This window comes from Alternaria arborescens (assembly GCF_004154835.1).
Source record: "Alternaria arborescens strain FERA 675 chromosome Unknown contig_13, whole genome shotgun sequence".
Taxonomy (NCBI): domain Eukaryota; kingdom Fungi; phylum Ascomycota; class Dothideomycetes; order Pleosporales; family Pleosporaceae; genus Alternaria; species Alternaria arborescens.
The window spans coordinates 343,369-364,081 of NW_021167868.1; the positions used below are offsets into that span (position 1 = coordinate 343,369).

General features: G+C 51.5%; 6 protein-coding genes across 6 annotated transcripts; 4 read left to right on the forward strand and 2 right to left on the reverse strand.

Annotated features, from left to right (window-relative positions):
• Nucleotides 1-1,132: 1,132 nt before the first annotated feature.
• AA0111_g6243 (GPN-loop GTPase 1) lies at nt 1,133-2,455 on the reverse strand (the record flags this gene model as incomplete). Its single annotated transcript, XM_028652444.1, has 1 exon — nt 1,133-2,455. One exon carries the CDS (start codon nt 2,453-2,455, stop codon nt 1,133-1,135), a length of 1,323 nt encoding a protein of 440 aa, XP_028506067.1.
• Nucleotides 2,456-2,766: 311 nt separating this feature from the next.
• Nucleotides 2,767-4,914, forward strand: AA0111_g6244 (Pre-mRNA-splicing factor; the record flags this gene model as incomplete). The annotated part of the gene is made up of 1 exon (XM_028652445.1): nt 2,767-4,914. The coding sequence occupies one exon, from the start codon at nt 2,767-2,769 to the stop codon at nt 4,912-4,914; it is 2,148 nt and encodes a 715-aa protein (XP_028506072.1).
• A 402-nt stretch (nt 4,915-5,316) lies between these two features.
• On the reverse strand, nt 5,317-9,130 carry AA0111_g6245 (Protein kinase; the record flags this gene model as incomplete). The annotated part of the gene is made up of 7 exons (XM_028652446.1): nt 5,317-5,378; nt 5,443-5,848; nt 5,899-6,100; nt 6,151-7,300; nt 7,351-8,328; nt 8,376-8,642; nt 8,692-9,130. The coding sequence occupies 7 exons, from the start codon at nt 9,128-9,130 to the stop codon at nt 5,317-5,319; spliced, it is 3,504 nt and encodes a 1,167-aa protein (XP_028506073.1).
• A 4,276-nt stretch (nt 9,131-13,406) lies between these two features.
• AA0111_g6246 (hypothetical protein) lies at nt 13,407-14,339 on the forward strand (the record flags this gene model as incomplete). The annotated part of the gene is made up of 3 exons (XM_028652447.1): nt 13,407-13,801; nt 13,853-13,920; nt 13,990-14,339. 3 exons carry the CDS (start codon nt 13,407-13,409, stop codon nt 14,337-14,339), a joined length of 813 nt encoding a protein of 270 aa, XP_028506070.1.
• A 912-nt stretch (nt 14,340-15,251) lies between these two features.
• AA0111_g6247 (hypothetical protein) lies at nt 15,252-16,544 on the forward strand (the record flags this gene model as incomplete). Its single annotated transcript, XM_028652448.1, has 3 exons — nt 15,252-15,336; nt 15,386-15,659; nt 15,707-16,544. The coding sequence occupies 3 exons, from the start codon at nt 15,252-15,254 to the stop codon at nt 16,542-16,544; spliced, it is 1,197 nt and encodes a 398-aa protein (XP_028506071.1).
• Nucleotides 16,545-17,177: 633 nt separating this feature from the next.
• AA0111_g6248 (hypothetical protein) lies at nt 17,178-20,304 on the forward strand (the record flags this gene model as incomplete). Its single annotated transcript, XM_028652449.1, has 5 exons — nt 17,178-17,973; nt 18,022-18,199; nt 18,258-19,203; nt 19,260-19,481; nt 19,537-20,304. The coding sequence occupies 5 exons, from the start codon at nt 17,178-17,180 to the stop codon at nt 20,302-20,304; spliced, it is 2,910 nt and encodes a 969-aa protein (XP_028506064.1).
• Between the last annotated feature and the right edge of the window lie 409 nt (nt 20,305-20,713).

Genomic DNA, 20,713 nt, shown 5'->3' on the forward strand with positions numbered 1-20,713 from the left:
GAGAGATGATTCCAACATGAAACGAGTAACCTTTCCCGTACGTACAAATGATTCCGCTAAACACTACTAAGTATGACAACCTAGTACCTCATCTCAATGAAACCTGACAGGACCTGTCATTTCCCAAATCGATCTTACAATCTGCAAGCCACAGAGTGTCTCGGTCTGCAAGCCAGGGCATGGTCGGGAAATTTGACCCTTGTCGCTATGGCTAACACATGACTGTAGATCTACGTAGACTATGCCGCGCTCAGGCGATATGGATGTTCACGCAGCAAGATCCGAGATATGAGTCGCGACGTATTAGAGCATTACCATTCAAGGACAGGGTGTAGGACAACGTATAGCTGGATATCCAGTATGTTTCTGGTCTACACTACTGAATGAATAGAATTCAGCAACAGGTCATTCAGCATACTGTATAACACCATCTCGAAGCGAACCACTACGTCTAGACCTTTCCAAGTCATCAACCAGACCAAGTTGAACCAAAGAGCACACAAGAATCACGCAAGCATGAGTTCTGCTGAGAAGGCATATATAATAAATTCTGGGTTTGTCTTACACACTACGCATGCATGGCGCTGACAACTGACAAATGTAACTAATTATATCTTCTCTTACATCGCGGATTATCGTCTCGCTGCCCTTATCTACCTGCCCTGCCTGCACTGTAGTGGAACATTCGCTTCCTGGATTTCGTCTCTTTTGGTAAAACAAGCGCATCCCCGCCTGTGGTAGCGAAAACAGACATGAAAATATGAGGGTATAACGAAGCCATGATGGCGAGAAGGCAAGATGTGGAGGCAAAAACGGCCAGTTTGTACGTGTCAAACTCATTTTAGCATCGAGAAGCGTGGGTCAAAAGGGATCAGTGCGCATGCCTGTGCAAAAGTCGTGTTGGTTGGTATGCGAAACACTGACACGGCGTCTCGCTGCGGCCCGTCAACGAATGCACGTCGCTTGTAATCCTCTCAACAACATCTCTGTTCGCGGTCTTACATGTACATGTCCGCGTGTCTTTCCGAGCTGAACCAGGAATCTGGAGGCGAGGCCGCCTATCGTGCAATGTGAAAGCCCAACCATTTATCATAGCTAGAGTCGGGTATCTTTGCATTGTTGGTTGTTTCTCTCATGTGAATTTTGCCATGTTGACGTATCGTGCGAAGCTATGATCCTCGTTCTGGTCGACTCCACGATCCTGGACAGCCTGTCTGTATCGCTCCTTCAGGCCGTTCTCTGGGTCATCTGAGTCCATCTCATCCTCGTAGTCTAGGTCATCCACCATGCCGGCTTCGTCTGAGTTTTCCGCATCGCTAACCGTCTCTGGCTCTTCTTTTCGTGGCTTGCTCTTTGGTTTTGTGCCCGCGCCTCCAACCTTCATGTCCTTCATCATCTTGTCCAACTCACGTTCACGCGTCGCCTTCTTTTCTTGCTCCCTTTCTGCCCGACGTCGCTCAAGCTCCGGTTTGTAATCGCGCTCAAACTCTTCCTTCTTCTCCTGCACACCTTTGAAGAATTCATCCATGCCATCTCCCGTCATAGCACTGACACCGACAACACTGAGGTGCTTATAGAATTCCTCGAGAACCAGTGACATACTGTTCAGTAAACTACCCATGTATCCACTTCCTCCACCCACGCCTTCACCGCCAAAGCTACCACCCTCTTCCTCGTTACGCAGGGCGGCTTGGAAGGCCTCAAAGTCAGTCATCCAATCTTTGGCGAATTGGGCGTCTTGTGCATCGGTCTTGTTGAAGACAAGGATCATAGGCAGCTTTGTCTTATAGAGAATGGAGCAGGCGTAAAGCATGTTGGACATGAAGGTGCTTGTGCTGGTTGTGCGCGGCGTGTCGATGATGTATGCGATGACGGTGGGAAATGTACTGGCTAAACTTGAGAGTAGGATCTCTCCACTTGCAGACCAAACGAAGACCTCGATCTGCCCTGGCGTGTCCACTAAGATATGCTTCACTTGTGGTTGCTGAGCCGGTGCCGTTTGCTTGTCCTTGCCTCCACTCGTCATGAACTCAACCGTGCTTTGTGCTGGCTCCTCTACTGGCGGCGGCGGCTGTGTTCGCTTCTCCAGCAGACCAATGACCTGATCAATCTTTGTGCTGAACAAGTTCAAGCTTGTCAGGATACCGCCGTTGGGTCCTAGGTTGAACTGCTTCATGACCTCCTTGTAGTTGACGCTGTCTCTAATGTCGATATTGGGCGTGAATGGGACATGGTGAACGGCAGGATCGAGGTTGATGATGTACGGTGGTGTCGGAGATGACTTGGAAACGGAGGGTTCACTTTGGGTTGGATCGGGATGGGTGTAGAGATGTGAGACAAGACGTTGCATGAAGGTCGTCTTGCCACTTCCAGCCATGCCCACGCATACTATCGAAACGGGTGTATTGGGGTTCGCGACAGGCGCAGAGCCCTCTGGAGCATTTGCGGAGGACATTGTAGGCGTCGTATGCGTGATTGGAGATATGAACAGTGAGTGGAGGTCAGGTTGGAGAGGATTCGTGGCGCGATGGTGGGGTGATACCGGGGGAGCACTGGCGATATCTTGTACTCAGGGTCAGTTAAAGGAACGTTGGTGATGGTGGATTGTACAGTTGGAGTTGTTCTAGAAATTCTTAGGCGGGGCGGACGCGGACGCGCTAGGGAATCCGCCGCGGTGATGTCAGGCCCTAGCTCCGAGCCCATGTCCAAACTTTCTTCACGCGACTTAACCCTATCAACACCGATTGACATAGACTCGTCGCAAACATGGGTCTAGAGGACTTTGAAAAGGAACTTGCGCAGAGCAAAAAGAAGGACGAAAGAAAAAAGCGCGATCGGAGCAGGAGTCGTGATAGGCACCACCACAAACATCGTTCATCGCGCCATCACGACAACGACGACCGAGACCACCGCCACAAGCGATCGCGACACCATCGAGAGACATCGGAAGAGCGTGCACAGCGGAAGAGGAAAGAAAGAGATAACAAAGATGATCGGTCGCGACGGAAGCACAAGGAGCCCGCGTCAAGTGACGAGGAAGATCGATTGACGCGAAAGCGTAAGTCGCGACACTACGACGAAGATGAGTCTTCCGGGGGTGAGGATCCCCAGGAAAAGGACTATGCGCCGCCAGACGACGACATTCTAGACCAACAACTCGAAGACGCGGCGACGGCAGATCTGCAACGCGACGACTGGATGAAGGCGCCGTCATCTATGGACGTCGACTACGTGCAGCGGAAGAAGAGGGAAGAGAAGGCTACATACGTCAGAGCATCGGATGAGGGACAACCTGCGCTCAAGATACATCACGCAGAACTGAACCGTGGTTTGGCGGATCTCAAGGGCCAAGAAACCGTTGCTGAAGAGCCTGCGCAGAGAGAAGTAAGCTACACATTTGGCGACTCGGGCGCACAATGGCGTATGACGAAGCTGAAGGGCATTTACCGGAACGCCGAGGAATCAGGGCGAAGCGTGGAAGAAATAGCAATGGAGAAGTACGGCGATCTACGAGACTTTGATGAGGCGCGCGAAGAGGAGATTGAGTTGGACCGCAGAAAGATGTATGGCAAAGACTACGTTGGTAAAGAGAAACCATCCGGCGAACTCTTCCAAGAACGGAAGCTCAAGGAAGGCATCCACAGACAGTCTCGCGAGTCGCACGAACCTTCAGAACTACCGCAAGGAGAACTAGTACAAGATCCTCAACCGACAACGAATACCGTTATGCTCAGCCAGACCGAGCTCAACAGGCTGAAAGCTCAGATGATGAAGGCGAAGATGAAGAAAGCCCCTGAAGCAGCCCAGCTAGAAGCTGAGTACAACGCCGCCCTGGCCAACACTTCAACTTCCAAAGATCGCGACGTCGTTGTACTAAACGCCATGGACAATCGCATGTTAGCCGGCGGCCGTCAAGGAGAAGTCATAGCCCTGACTAACAAACGTGGCACCGAGCGCGGTCTTGTCAAAGAAAACGAAGACATGTCCATCGATGACATGGTACGGCAAGAACGCCGCACAAAGAACCAAGCAGGTGGCGAAGGTGCTATCCTCGCTGAAAAGATAGCAAAAGACTCAAAGTTCGACAACGACCTCGACTACATTGACGACAACGCTACCAAACTCGCTGCCCGCGCCCCAAAGTCCTCAATCAACCTACGCAACGCTGCGATCCAAGACTACACAAAGATGAACAAGATACTCGATTCCTGTCCGTTATGCCATCATGAAGATAAATCACCCCCGCAGCCACCCGTAGCTCCCATCGTCAGCTTAGCAACACGCGTCTTCTTGACTCTCCCTACGGAACCTGAGATTAGCTCTGGTGGCGCCGTCATAGTCCCCATTCAACACCGCACCAACCTTCTTGAATGCGATGACGACGAGTGGGAGGAACTGCGCAACTTCATGAAGTGCCTAACGCGCATGTATCACGAACAAGGTCGTGACGTTGTCTTTTATGAAAATGCTGCCTTTCCTGGTAGAAAGGGTCATGCGGCTCTGAATGCTGTACCTATTCCCTTCGAGCTAGGTGATACGGCGCCTGCTTTCTTCAAAGAAGCGATCCTTGAACAAGCCAGTGACTGGACGCAGCATAAACCGCTCATCAATACGCAAAAGGCGAGTCGGGATGGCCTGGGTAAACAGGCTTTCCGCCGGAGTTTGGCAAAGGAGATGCCATATTTCCATGTTTGGTTTGAGCTTGATGGCGGGCTGGGACACATTGTTGAAGACGAGAGGGCCTGGCCTAGGGGCGATCTGTTTGCTAGAGAAGTCTTGGGAGGTATGCTCGATGTAGATGTTGAGGTTGTCAAGAGACAGGGCAGATGGGTCAAGGGAGATAGAAGGTTGGAAAGCTGGAGAAAGGGGTGGAGAAAGTTTGACTGGACGAGGGTGCTTACTGAGGGTCAGTGACCAAATTGAGTCCTCTGCTCGCAGCGCGAGTATCAGAGATAAAGCGTGATATCAAATCGAAGGAACTTGTTTCGTCTATCCTGTAATATCGGTTGTCCTTGCTGGATCATCGCTCAATTGTTCACTCCCGAAACATCTCGCCCTACAGTAAACCGCGCCAATACACAAGTGCTTCTCGAGCCGAACATATCCATGCGTGATTATACCCTTCTACCGTTCACTCGAGACATTATTACACTAGCACGCTGCACTTTTGATGCTAACAAAGATACGTACTGGTGCACCCCTTCCCACCGCCCATTCGTCGCCAAGGCAGTTGTTGAGCACGCTAACACAAAAGCAAAAGGAACAACCCATTTTCCCAAACGAAGCCTAGGGTATCAAATGTAAGGCAAGGCAAGCTTAGGCGAAATCAGCCGAGTACGAGAAGCCACGGAACTCTTCCTGCATGGCTTGCGAAAGCACTAAACACGTCATTAGTAAAAGCACATATATACAGAAATGAGCGGTGGGGATGTGTCAACGTACCAGACTGCACGGGTGTAAGCACAGGTGTGACGCTTGTAAACTCGGTATCAAAGTTGCTAGTATCCGTCGGGCTAGTGATCTGCGGCGTAAACGGTGGGGCTACTCTCTTGTGGTAAATGTCGTCCCAGTTGATGTTCCTGAAGAAAGCATGTGACATGATCTCTTGCGCGTCAGTCGGCCCAGATCCGAGACGCATCTCAGGCTCACGGGTAAGCAATTTCTGGAGGATTGATACGGAATCGCGCGGCATGTGAATGGGGTAGAGTGGTTCGTCGGCAAGAATGGCGTCGTAGATTTCGTCTTCGTCTTCACCACGGAAGGGTGATTGCTGGAGAAGCATCTGGTAGATGAGAACACCAAAAGCCCACCAGTCGACTGCTCGGCCGTACTTCTTGTCGAGAAGAATCTACAGACTTGTGTTAGCAGCTTTCTGGTATACTGGATCATGTGACCTACCTCTGGTGCCATGAATTCGGGAGTACCACAGAAGGTACTGGTGGTTGATCCGTACCACATCTCTTCCTTGCACAAACCGTAATCACCAATCTTGATGTGTCCATCTAGAGTGAGTAGAATGTTATCCAATTTAAGATCTCGGTAAATGACACCGTTCTCATGGAAGTACTTCAGTGCGAGGCAGACCTCAGCCGCGTAGAACCTATGTCATCGTTAGCAATGATTTCTTCTCTTGTCGTTTCGTACACGTACTGTGCGCGCTTGGTGCCGAATTGGCCTCTCTGAATGTGCAACATCAAATCACCACCGCTGATGTACTCCATGACAAAGTACACACGGGTCTCGGTCTGGAAACAGGCGTGCAGACTCAGTAGGAACGGATGCCTCTCCTTGTTGGCAATCAAGAAGACTCTCTTCTCTGAGCGCGTGCTCTCTACTTCGTCATTCTCAATGATGAACTCCTTCTTCAGGACCTTGATAGCGTAAAGCTGCTTGGTGCTTTTTGTCTCTGCCAACATGACTTTTCCAAAGTTACCCTTACCCAAGACCGCGAGGAAGTTGAAGTGGTCCAAGCCTATCCTCTTTCCAGTTCCTTGTGTGTTGGCTGCAGGCGTGACCTTCTTTCCTGGTGCCTCTATCACTGCCGAGGGGGGTTGTTTCGCGGGCGCTGGAGGTTCTTGCATCTTCTGCTGCGGAGGCTGCTGTTGTGCCTGTGGCGGTTGTTGTGGTAGCGGGTACGAAGACTTTTGCGGGTAAGATGGCATTGGTGCAGGCTGTTGATGGCTCGGTGGGTAGTTGGGAATGTTCGCATAGGCCGATGGGTCGTAGGTAGCTGGTTGAGGAGCCTGTTGCTGTGGTATGCGCTGGTCTGCTGGGTATCCGCTACCTGATGACCTTCCGCTCTGCGGCTGGTAGTCGGTGTTACTACGGCCATAGGCAGGCTGAGCTGCAGTCTTGTTCATGGCAGCTGCAGCCGCAGCCACGGAAGACTGAGTGCGTGGGCCTGATGAGGGTCGCGAACTTGCAGTAGGCGATGTGGGAGCGGCAGAAGATCCAGACGTAGAAAAAGATGCCCGTGCTGCATCGATTGACGCTGCCGATGTAGGATAGGATTGTTGTCGTGGAGGGCCTGGTGGAGGACTCATTTGCTCTTTACCGTAAGAGTACCTGTCAGACTGTGCTTGCTCCTGTCCAGGGTGGCCAGGTGATTGTGGTTGCGCTGGTGGCAGAGGTTTTGACGGCTTCTCTCGTAGGGTTCGTTGGCTCATACTTGGGCCTGACGATGATTGACCTCTTTTCGCCTTTTTGATTTCCATCAAAATCTGATTAGCCACCTCCATCGACATACCGCAGAAGTCGGGTACAAAGTGAACGCAGTGTGCGTGACAGGTGAGACCACATTCTGAACGACCGTTAGTGAGTTCTACAAATCAAGATGGTGTAATCGCTTACCGTTGCACTTCTTGGTTTGCTTCCGACCAAGGGGAAGGACATAACCGCAGTGACAGCACCAATTGGCGCCCATGTTGGAAAAGTTTTCGAAGCGATGAGGAATGCGGTGGTTGAGCTTGGCCTCGTCTGGATCGGTTTCGGCGTTGGACTGAGTGATACACTTGGTGACAACCTTGGGGTAACACTTCTTGTGACACGTATAGTTACAGTCTGAGCATTGCATACCGGCGGCATACTTGAGAAATTCTCCACAAAGAGCACAACGCATGACGTTGTAGAACTGCTGCTGGACGAACTTGTGTCCGTATTGCTCAACGACATCCTCTTTACGCTGACGAACGGCACCTTTGCGACCAAGACCAAGATCGAAAGGCTGCTTGTTGCCGGTGTTCTTGGCAAAGGACATGGTAAGGTGGATACGACCTACCGGCTCCAGCGAGAACCAATCGTCAATCATAATGGGACCAGTCTGGGGCTGAGGACCACCCTGCGGTCTTGCAACACCTGGGGCACCCCCGGGGCCAGAACCGGCGCCTGAAAAGTTCTGTCCTGGTGGCGGTTGGAACTGCATATCGGGTTGAATGCCAGCTGCGCCTCCCATCTTGTCGGCAGCCACCCAGCCGGAGTTTGCAAGCTCCGTCTCAATCTTCTTCCTTCGCATTTCCTCAGCAATGTCTGATATGCGGACCCAAAGCATGCCGATGGGCAGAAGATGGTCGCCCGTCTTGTCGTATACAGTGATCTCGATTTCGTTGGCCTTGTCAATGGCAAAGTCGTGGACTTCGTCTGTCCAGCGGTCGTTCCTTGCGGGCTTTGTACGACCCTTAATTGCGTCTTCGACCTTGATGTTGACAAAAGTTTCTGGGCCTCGGCTAAAGCGCCCAGTGGCTGCGTGGTCGACATCGGCGACGGCGTGTACGCGTAGGGAAAGGTGACCGCTCAAAGGTTTCCTTTGACTTGGGATGTTCAAGCTATCGTCTGCGTAGGATGAGTATATATCGGCAATTAGTCTAGTTGGAGCTTACCATCGCCGCCAGCATCGCCCTCAATGTCGACATGGAGATCCTCGTAACGCTTCAATGAGTGCTTCAACAGCTGAATCTTCTGGTTACTCTCGATACGCTTGGCCTCGGCATCTTGCTTGCTCTTGCGGTCGCCTTCCATCTGGTATAACCGCACCATTTTCTCGATTCCGTCCTTGTACTGCTTTTCAACACTGAGCTTGAATTCGAGCTGGGACAGCATGAGCTGAATGCGGGGGCCGAGATGCGGGGTGTCATATTTGATGAGGTCTGCGCGTGTCAGCAAAGAATAGCATTGTCGCAAGAAGTATAGATGTACCCAGTTTGCTGTAGTTGGGCCGCTTGTTGGGCGCGCCGGGTGCTGGCGGAGCATATGGCGCGCGAGGAGGCTGTAGAGCTTCTCCGCCACTGAGCTGACTATACTGGCTTTGAGGGCCTCCATAGCCGCCCTGGTCTTGCTGCATGTACCCGTTCCAGCCGTCTTTCGGGGGAGGCGTCAGCGGGTTGTTGGGGCCACGGCTACCTGGCTGCAGACTCATATTCTCCATGCCGGTGGACGTCCTCTGCACGTCCAAGTCCCGCAGCTTGGACTCGAAGTAGTCGATGTTCCGGCGGCCATCTTTGATCTGTCCATCGAGACGGGAAAGTACGGCCGGGTTGTTGGTCGACTGGCGCATGGCATTGGCGGCATTGATGAGGGCCCTCTCGCGGTCGATTTTGCGTTGCACATTGGCAACGGTTTCTTCGACGTTCGCCATGGTGAGGATCGTGTGTGCTGGATTGGGGCGAAGAGGGCGTCAGGAGATTTCTTCACCGACAGAGGCGACGGCGTGACAAACGTGCCCAGCGAGGGCAGGCTACCAGGGATCGACAGCGCTCGGGTAGACACCCGTCACGTAAGCTACTTGCGCGCGCGAGAAACAGCCGTTCCAACGCGTCCTGGTCGGCGGCGGCGGGAGGGTCGCGTATGTGATGGAGGCAGGCGACAATGGCGGAGTCGTCGTCGTGCTGTGGTGATGTCGTTGGGCGAGCAGCGATTTAGCTCACGCATAGGGTGGCTTAGCGGAGCCCCACTTCACTTTCCCCCTCTTCGTCGAGTGGCGTCGGGAAAGGGTAAAGTGCCGCTGTCTATCAAAAGCCGTGGGTGCTGTTTGGCTTCGTCGGGCGCGAGACTGAGACAAGAGACGTGATGACGGCGCGACTGTCTGGGCGTTGGTCGTCTGTTGGTGGGGAAAAGACTAACAGCAGGTGGCATGGCGGGGTGAACACAACACTCGTCTCACAAGGGTTCCATGGATCAGGCTTTATTGCCCTCGAATCACTCATTCTGTCCTCCCATTCCTGCATCTCCACGACCACATTCCGAATTCTTATCTTTGTTGACGGCAGGCGCGCATGACGCTCGCCCGATTGGGCATCGACGCCTTGACATGTGCAACCTGATCTGAGTGTGCGACGCCTGTTTGCACCCCGAACTTCCTCCATCACGCTCTGCACCACCCCTCTGAAACCTCAATCACACATCGCCCATGTCTTACGCGTCCAACATCAAGCCCATTTGACTTCGACAAAGCCCCTTGCTATTTGCACTCATCTCAAACCCATCTGTTCAACATTACCCCATGGGTTCGCTCACGCCCACTACGCGTCTTCCTTGCTTCTTCCGATCCTAGCTTGACATGTGGACCTAGCCTCTGATATACTGCTTTTCCCGCACTTAGGGGCTCGTAGAATACGTGAGAATTCACAGTCTGCATCGACTAAAACAATATTGCCAAGAGAAACCACCAGGTCGTACAGATGTGTGCCAGGTACAATGCAACGACGCGCGTTATTGTTTGGCTGGGCAAAATCAGCTATTTGCACCGTTCTTCAGCGTATGAAACTGCTACGACTGATCAGAGAGTCAAGTGTCCTGGCGGATAAGTGCTGATGAAGAATGGAAGAGTGTCGAGGCTGGCCGGGTCGAACGTGCGAATTACGCGTGCTAGACAACCGCCTAAATCGCTCAAGAGGTTACACATGGTAGAATACTTAATCTTCTAGCTGGCATAGTGGAGGTCCATGATCTCCCAAGTATCTCCCAAGTCCCATGGTTCGCAGCGGCGAAAGCTGATGAACAAAGTGAGGCACCATCGCACCAAACTCGAAAACTCTCTCTTCTCCTTCTTCCAAAGATTACCGCATCAGAAGTTTCAAAGGGTTGACGTGTATGCGGCTTTGTGTATATGTCCAAGAAGCTACATGGCATGGAAACTTTGCCAGCGGGAGCGTCGGCGGAGGTACACTTTTTCACACTCACACCTTGAGCATATTCGAGGTACATCATTCCGCAGAGGGGTCTGCGATTGGATGATGGTACGCAGCAGACCAACTGCTAATTGTCGGATCAAGAAGGCGAAAAACTCAACTTTCGAATGCAGAGAATCTGTAGCAACGAACCCAATCGTTAGGTCCTGTAGGGTTTACACTTCGGAGAGGAAATGAAAAGAGAACAAACCGGCCACTGTACTCGCTTAGTAACGTCAGAAAACCATCATCCGTGCTCAAGAAGACCATGTAAGAAGCAATATTGTGTTTGTCAAGAGCGATCTACGTGGTGCAGTAATCGACTCGCACTCACAGGGGTTCTTGTACTATAACTGTGAGGGTGGGAGTTGACCTCCGGATATTAGAGCCACACGTCAGGAAGAGTTGAGCTGGTGTAGGCAACCGAATTCTAACAGGCTAGTTCCGAACTGATTTCGCATGTCGTTGCTAATCAGACATAGTCGACAGTCGAAGCATTATACTCTGGATAATCCTATGCTGATCTTTTAGTCCTACGCTCATCAGTCGAAGGCAATCCTGGATCTAGAAGCATAGCTTAGACCAGAGGTACCAATAGTGTTCGTTCTCGTCGACTCGAGCGCGAACATGGGGGATGGAGCGTACTACAGAAGTAGCCTGTCGATTTGTCGGTCGCCAAATTCGGAGGTCAACTATACGGTGCGGATGGGATGGTAGCAGGTGAACCTGCGGGTACGTAGATTGACAAATCCCCAGGATATGTACCGTCGGCCCCGTAAGCATACCTAAGCACTACAATGTCATGGGTCCACTGAGGTAGCCTTCCCATCTATTGGATGCAATTAACTTACGGGCTCCATGGAAAGCATCGTAAACTGCTTTTGGACAGATCGTCAGTAGTTACAGGCTTCCGAGTGACAGTCAGATAGATGCCAAAGGCCCCTAAGGGCCCCCATTGTATATAGTGTGAGCTGCGGTGACACTTCCAAGGTTCTGACACCTATATGTGCAGGCTGTCAAACCGTAAACAAATCCCAGATAAGATTTATCATGTGTAGAGACGGATCGAGACAAGGGAACTATTCGGGAGCTGTTTCGTAGGATTAGAGCAAGCTTGTGCTTAGGTAGCGCTATATGCTTACGTCATAGGAAGTCGCGTCTGTTGGGTACCCTAGGTACGTAAGGTGACGGCACGCTGACTCTTCGCCCCCACCACTGGCATTACTATACCTTACATGTGCCGCTGTCCAGTATGATGTTGGTTGGCACTTGCACTCTTGCATCCCTCGCACGAGACGGCATGCCCTGAGAAGCCCGGTCACGCGCTCCACTAGGAATGAGTGCACCGAGCTATTCAGGGGGTTCAGAGTAATCATCGCATTCGCGTCCCTTCCCCATGCTTTCTGCCATCCTCCATGAGCCCCTTCCACCCGTGCTCCTTCGCGAGCCGTTTCCGATGTATACGCGATGCGGTTGGAGTCGTTGATTCAAGGTACAGGGTACGATATTCGGGCCTTTTGCGGAGCATTTCTCAAGCGAGCTTCGACTAACGCAGGTTCACCGGCGACCTGCGCTACCCGTATCCCCCCTACCGACGACGAGCTCATCAGCCGTCGCGGCTAGCAGCCTCACGGCACGTTGGGCACGGTTATACAGCAGCGACAAGGTAGACAATGGCGATCTCTCCGGATAATGTTCTCTTGGTATTGCGATAAAAAGCATCGTAGGATCACTGTTTGATGAAGTCCGCACGGCACGTTGTATCAGAATGCCAATATCCCTACATTCCAACAGGGCCACTCCATGGACACAACGCACGCGAAGCGTTGTCTCGAATCCTCTCATCCTTCAGGGTCCAGGTACAACAGCCGCCCAGAAGCCAGGCACGCAATAGCACCGAGGACTTGGTCCAGCCGTGCCAGCTTCACCGGTGTCATCTTTAGGCGACCCGCGCCATATGTATCTAACCTCGAGACGGGAACGCCCTTCGGGTGTGGTTCGCTGTTCCTTCCAGCAGGATCCTAATATCCGCCCCAGGAGCTATGCTAGAAAGCGAAGAAAATTCGTCCTGCGTGGGTCTTTCTGGCGGCTTGTGCACAACACAACTGTCGAATTATTCGTTGGTCTGGGGTGGGTACTAGGGATTCCCAGGAGATCACCGATAACAGGTTGATATGCGTCCAATTCTTTCCCTTCTTGAAACCAGTTCGGCTTGTTCCCTCCGGTTAAGCCTGCTTCACAACTGATCGCAATGTCCTGAAGCACATGCGTCTTTGCATTGCATCCTGATGTGTTTCCACAGGCTTCCTCCCTAGTCGTTCCTTTCTTGCGTGAACATTTTGTATATCTCATCCCTTCATCCCCCACATCGCGGCTGTCAGCGTTAGGGTATCACTATGACTTACTACGGCGACAATGCTCCTGAACTTACTGCCTCGGTCATCGCGCTGACAGTAATCGCGTTCATTCTTTTCGGGTTGCGAGTCTACACGAGACTACACAACAATGCTTGGGGATTAGACGACTGGAGCATGACAGCTGCCACTGTAAGTAAACCTCTAGGTCAATCTTCTGGACAGCTCAGCTTACGGTGATACAGGTCCCCTTTACCGGCTTGACGATAGCATGCATAGGGGGTGCTTTCAGTGGAGTTGGAGTGCACGACTCCAGACTAAGTGATCAAGAGAAAGTCCAAGGAATGGAGGTGTGTTGCTCTCTAGCGCTAGTATCTCTACCTGCTAAGTCATGAAGTTCTTCTTCTTCTTCGAAGTCTTTTACTGTGCGGCTATCATCCCAATTAAGATGAGCATCACATTCATGCTCATCCGCATCGCATCACGAAAAGTTACCTACATCTACGCCCTGTGGGTCGTTTCGGCCATGTTCATCGTCATGAACCTGATTGCGATGCTGTACATCATTTTTCAGTGCACTCCGGTGTCGTGGGCTTGGGATACTTCGACCCCTGGTGGGAAATGTAACCCAGCGCAAACACTGGCGGACATATACTACGCGACGACTGCGGTCAACATTGCGACGGATTGGTTCTGCGCGCTCTTGCCCATACCGCTGCTTTGGAATGTACAGTTGAACCGTAATGCTAAGCTTTCGGTCGGTGTCATTCTCGGCCTCGGTGCCTTGTAAGTCTCGCTTATGTCTTGGGAACGCGATCGCCATCTAATGCGTTACAGAGCGAGTCTTTCAGCCTGCATCCGCCTGGTCTATACTGTAAATCTCACGAGCTCGACCGATTACCTCCGTAAGTGATCTCCCTTCTCCGGATCGCCCTTGCCGCAACCACCGGATAAACAACTAACCTCCCCACCAGATGGTGTATCGAAGGTGATCCTGTGGGGTTACGCCGAGAATGGCGTCGGCATGATCGTAGGATGCGTTGCCACACTTCGCCCTCTCCTCCAGCGCGTACTCAAACTCGGAAGCAGCGGCGGCACCAATCCTCAACATACACCTGCAGCAGGCTACGCGAAACGCCCGATTATAAAGAGCCGTTTGAGTGGAAGGGATGAGGAGTGGGTAGCTCTCGAGGATAATCAGATGGTGAACATGGTGCATGGGCAAGGCACTACTGGCAGTGAAGAATACATATTGCCTATGAAAGGAGGAGGTATCCAAGTTACCAGAAGCGTGGAGCAACGATCTAGCGCTATGAAAGAATAAGACTGTAGCTCCTAAACAAGCGCACCTGGGTGAGCCCGAAGGCAATCGCAAGGGCAACACTGTATTCACAAAAAAAAACATGACCAAAGCTAACGAGTATATTTAACAATATCCCTCTGATGGGTAGAATTAGGATAAGAATTGCATTCCTTCGTGGCATGAGAACACATGCAAAAGTGCAACAATATGCATTATGCGCGAATGACGAGACTTCGGCAATGCCAAACGCGTTGTCAGCCCCTAACAGTCAAAGTGGTGGCCCTTACTGGAGCTGCGACCAAATGAGAATGGAATCGGATGACCACCAGAAATAAATAATCGCAAGCGCAGTGGGTATCGTCGCGGAATATCTGACGCGCTTGGCGTGTTACGGAAGAGCGGCCCCGGGTTTGTCTTCTCCCGAGCTTACGATTGTTCTTCCCGTCAGCCGCTGTGCGCTCAGGCGCTTAGGATCGGCAACCTTGACACAAGCTGCACAACCAAGGAATAACTGTTCGTACGAGAGTGTGCCGCGATTATGCAGGAGGTCGCAGATGTCGTCGGATGCGTTGCCCCAGCTGAAATGTAGCCAGGGAGCTGTACCCAATCTAGACCCAATGTGTCTCGTGTAAGCCTCGGTGCATGTACCTGGAATCGAAGTAAGCGCATGAGTTGGATGGAGCTGAATGTTGGTATGGAGTAGAGTCGTCAGATGAATGGGAACAAAGTCGCTTGGTCATTAGCCAAGCACTCATCGGCTGGCTGAGTCGTATTAATTCTGACCATTGCAGCATGCAGTCAGCATGTACACGATCTAAGTACACCCTACAATGCCTCTGATATCCGCGACAGTATAATGGTGGATATAAGAGTGACTTTGAGATCACATCCCATCCTCGTAGTTGACAAGCCCATAGTCAAAGCACAGCCAACATGACAGAATTTGAGAAGGCGTACGATAAAGCTATCGAAGACAAGATCCTTCCCGGATATGCTTTACTCGCGGGTGACAAAGATGGTGTGTAATCGTACGCGGTTCGTATGAATAGTATCTGATAATTGAGCAGGCAAGATCCTCTACTCGGGTGCAAAAGGTGTTCAGTCGCTCGTAGAGGGCTCGACACGCCCTTTCCAGCTTGATACAATATGCGCTATCGCATCGATGACAAAGCTCATGACCGCCGTGGCAGCCTTGAAGTGCGTTGAAGAAGGACTTATCACGCTCGATGAAGACGTAGCCAAGCATCTGCCTAGTATTGGAAAGTACGGCATCATGACCGGTTTCGACGACCAGAAAAATGAGGCGGTCACTGTGCCTCATACGACGCCGATCACCCTGAGGTGAGTTCGCACTAGTCTATTAGCTGCTGCCTATCTGACCAAAACAGGATGCTACTGAGTCACACGAATGGCCATGAGTATGACTGGTTCAATCCTGATCTGATGAAGTGGCGTGCAAGTCGTGGAGAGACCCCTTGGTGTGGACCGACTGTAGAGGAAAAGTCCACTCTGCCGCTTCTGTACGAGCCAGGCACTAGCTTCAGATATGGCGCAGGGTCAGATTGGGCGGGTAAACTCGTCGAAAAAGTGTCCGGGAAGACACTCGACGCCTTCATGAAAGAGAAGATATGGACGCCATTGGACATACATGATATTACCTTCTACCCAAAAACAAGACCCGACATGGAGGATCGGATGGCGACTATCAGCACACTAAACGAGCAGGGTGAAGGGCCGGTGGCAGATACCAATGGCTTTGACGTCCTGTTCGGTGCCACCGACTGCTTGGGTGGTGCTGGATGCTTTTCGAGCGCTGAAGCCTACTTTGCTTTCCTCCAGTCCGTTCTAAGGCACGACCCCAAGCTATTAGGTGAGGCTTCCTGGACGGAGCTCTTCAAGCCACAGCTCGATGAGAAGTGCAAACAAGAGTTCAACAACTACCTCAAGTGTTCACCGCTGCATACGCAGTATCTCGGCATGTGTCTGCCAACGGATATTGAGAAGCAATGGTCGTTCGCTGGGATGATCGTTGAACAGGGCCAGCAAGGACGTATGAACCCTGGAACCGTCTTCTGGGGAGGCGTACCGAGCATGACCTGGTATCTCGATTTCGAAGCTGGGGTCTGCGGCGTAGCATTCTGCCAAGTCATACCACCGATGAGCCCGAGCATATTGAAGCTGCATGAGCTGTTCCAGAGAGCAATGTATGAGAAGGCAGCAGCCTAATGAGTCAGAGTATGTCGGACGAGGGGTCGAGAGGCACAGCACAGTAGAGGTTATTGTCGAGAAAGGAGGCCCGTGCACTTATCGATAGGAAGGACGCCGCCTATGTCACTTCTCACCTGAGCGAGCTTCAACTCCTGTCCATAGTACGAAAACCCTGTTCTCGCAGAACAAGCTCCATTAGCGCTCGATGTACCATATTCAGAGGTCTCGAAGCTCACCGTATCTATGATTTTACATTTTGGATCTCGAATGGCAACGCATCGTTTAAACACGACGTCGTTTAGATGTGTCCAGTATCCCTCCAATGTTTCATTGCCAAACCAGCCACTGGGTTTCAATGCGTAGCATATTCGGGTGTTGAGTGATCCTCGCATTACAGGCTGGATAAAAATGCACACCAAGGCTGCCTTGCCAAGCGCCTGCTGCCTACCGAAGTGCAATTGCGTCTCTATATAGCCTGGTGATCTCTTCGGCTTTCTATCCAAGGCCTCTCACCCCCAAGTCTGTGAGTACTGGCGTTCGCCGCCGCTGTTTGCCCGATCCTAGTGCTCAGAACCGAAAAGTATCTTCAGACCCCTTTCTACAGCCAAATCACCGAGATATCGCCCACAGTATACGCTTGTGTCATTGGCCATGGCGACTTCATCGGGTAGTGTATTTGGCGCGACGCTCCAGACGATCACAACCACAAAACTCGAAGAACTCGCGAAGCAGCGCACTGTCTTTGAAGAAGATTATGCTGCACTCGTCGCTGCTGCGAAAGCTGAAACAGACCCGCTAAAGCGACTATGTCTCCTCCTTGACGGCTCAAAAGCATGTCTTGGTTTCCAGACAGAAAAAAGGACCAAGAACGGCCGTACAGGATCAGTGATTAGTGGATCATCTAGAAACGTGCGTTTCGAGACTGACCTCAAGAACCTCGATCGCTTCATCGAGCAGGCGCGTTTCGACCCTTCCGTTTCATCTAACGTTCTTTCGGATTGGGAGGAAACCCTCTTAAGATACCTCTCGATCCAGTCCACCAAGTTTCAGTATGCCGACCTCTACGGCAAACTTGTCACTGAATGGCTCTCTTCCGAGAGACATGCAAGCGAAGATGGCGATATTGAGATGGGCGAGAGCTTTGAGGAAATACCTGGTGCTAAGAAGCTTGCATCCCGTGCTGAGTGGGAGAAAGACGTCTTCAACGCGGCCGAAGTAGACGAGCAAGCTCTGAGATCATATCTTGATGAGCTATTCAAGACAGATAGTAAAGACGGCTCCGCTGCAATTCTGAAGTTGCGCCAAAAGGTCGAAGACTTCGAGCTGAGTTTCAAGAGCTCGACATCCTTCAACAACAGTACCCTTCGCTCAACCATAAAAGGGCTTTTGAACTCCAATCTTCTCTCAAACGAGAAGCGAGAGGCGCTCAGAGACTTTCTAAGCAACGGTAAGTACGCATGGAGTTTCTAGAGTGCTCATAGCTAACGATTCACAGACGTGATACTCGCGGAGTTATGTGACATCCTCAACGTGCGCATGACGGCCCTTGATCGTTGGACCTGGGGGCCATATGTCCTGTTAGAGCAGAGAAGAAAGATCAACGGTGACTTCTCCATCCACTTCGATCCGGACCTTCTTCAGGCCATCTTTCTCCATCACATTGGTGTGAAGTGGTGAGTCGTCGTCCACACACATGATCCAGAATGTTGTCTCTAACTGCTCAACTTTTAGGTCCGTGTTCTTCAAATCGGCATTCTTGGACATGCACAAGCATGTAGCCTGGAAGAGAAACTTCACAGAAGTTTCAAAAACCGACCGTCTGCGACGATCATTTTTTCTGGGCGACCAAGGCATTCGAGTTCACTCGACCGTTGAAAAAAAGCGCGAAAGCATACATCGCAATAGATATTTTGTCCACCAATTGTTAGATTATGACACTCAGCGAATTGAGGCAGATGAAGGTGAAGAGGAGGCAGAATACGGAGATTACGTTGTCCAAAAGCGTCAAAGGGCATCGGTACAGGGAATGCACTCCATTGCGAGCCAGGAACTAGGCAGAGGTCGTACAATGCAGACAGCAAGAATGTCTACCGGTTACAATGGGGTGCTAGCTGCTTCTTCAGATTCAGGGCAGCGCGAGTCTATGGAGGAAGAGGAAATGGAGAACGACAGAGATACGTATAGCCCGGAAGATCAAGAATACCGCCGCCAGTCCAAGAAACCGATGCAAGCGAAACAAACCCTACTTCACCTCGTATCCACTGAAATCGTACTGAACACGAGATTGCACGGACAACTGTACTGTCTGCATACAACTTTCGACTCCTGGAATCCATTGTTGCCACATCAAACCATCTCTACCGTTCTAGACTTCCTTGGCATATCGAACAGATGGCGGGAGTTCTTTGCGCGTTACCTGCAGGCACCACTGAAGTTCGTGGACGATCAGTCATCCGAGCCTCGCTTGCGTCGTCGAGGAATGCCAGGCTCCCATACCCTGAGTGATACGTTAGGGGAGGCCGTGCTTTTCTGTTTGGATTTCGCTGTGAACCAAGCCACTGGCGGGCCAGACCTACACCGTCTCGGCGATGACATTTGGTTCTGGAACCAGGATCATGATACGTGTACTAATGCCTGGGAAAGTATTGTCAAGTTTGTTGATTTGACGGGAGTCAAGGTTAGTTATTGAGCAAAAAAAAAACACTGTGATAGACTAGCTGACAGTAACTTCAGCTGGACGAGAAGAAAACGGGCAGTGTTCGCGTCTCGCACAACTCTGATGCTGAGACTGACAATCGCCTGCCGAAGGGCGACATTCGATGGGGCTTCTTGCAGCTTGACCCAAAGAGTGGAAGGTTCAAGATCGACCAAAAGATGGTCGATGGCCACGTGGAAGAGCTGCGCACGCAGCTGAATGGCAAGATGAAGAGTGTTATCGACTATATACAGATCTGGGTAAGTAGTTCAAGTCCATCGGTTCCACGACAGAACAGCTGATCAGATGGAACAGAACTCCTACGCAGCTACCTTCTTCAGCTCCAACTTCGGGATGGCGGCCAATTGTTTCGGACGCGAGCACGTTGACATGATGCTCGCCACCCACCGCCACATTCAAAACAGCATTTTCCCTGACAGCAACATTGTGCAACATCTAAAGACAACGATCAAAGAACGCTTCTCTGTCGAAGACGTCCCAGATGGGTTTCTCTTCTTCCCCGTCGAGCTTGGAGGTCTGGACCTGAAATCTCCATTCGTTGGCCTATTGCAAATTCGGGAATCGGTCAAGGAGAACCCATACGATCTGCTGGATGAGTACGAAAACACTTTGCGTAGTGACTATAACACTGCTAAGCGCGCGTTCGATAAGGGCGTTCGTCGTCCCACGCGTCGCAATGTCGAGGATGCGAACTGGAGGCCTGAAGACCCTGACACATTCTTCTCCTTCGAGGAATTTGCCAGATACACCGAGGCATTCGTAACTACCGGTAGGGCGAGCTTGCTAGACGTTTACAAGGAGTTGCTTGAGCGACCACAAGAAAAGTCCATAAATGCAAGCGAACCTGTGCTACAGGCTCAGCAGCAACTCCAGGGTCAGAATACCTTGCGCGGCATCACCGCGCAACGGAGTTCGATGGAAGCCTACTGGAAGTGGATCACACAGATGTACGGCCCGGAGATGATTGACAAGTTCGGTGGTCTCAATGTAGTAGACTTCGGGCTGCTGCCGATTGGTATGGTATCTATGTTTCGGCAGAGGCGTACAAAGTGGCAGGGTTAAACACAGTCAGAGCCTTGGAGCTGTTCATGACTCTCGTATACTTTTAATGTAGTCTTGTGCGTTAGGCGCATTAGTCAGTCGACAATGGATGTGTCAGGTCGATCTTGTGCAAGGCTTATGTCTGGCTATGTTACCGCGTCTTAGCGCCTTCCCCCGCATTCCTCTTGAACGACCTCAGCACTGGCTCTCCATCGTCTCTGACCTGCACAGCGTTACTCTAGTTATACACTACGTGTTAAGTAAGTGACATGGTTTGCGCAACATTCATGATTTAAGCTTCCGCTGTTTGACCCGCCTGGCACCCTACGAACGTGCTCTATGAGGCCTCCGCAGGTTATCCAGCCAGCCTTTCGTCAACGTCATGAGGCCGACTAGCAGTAGATTACATCTCATTGCCATAGGATGTAAT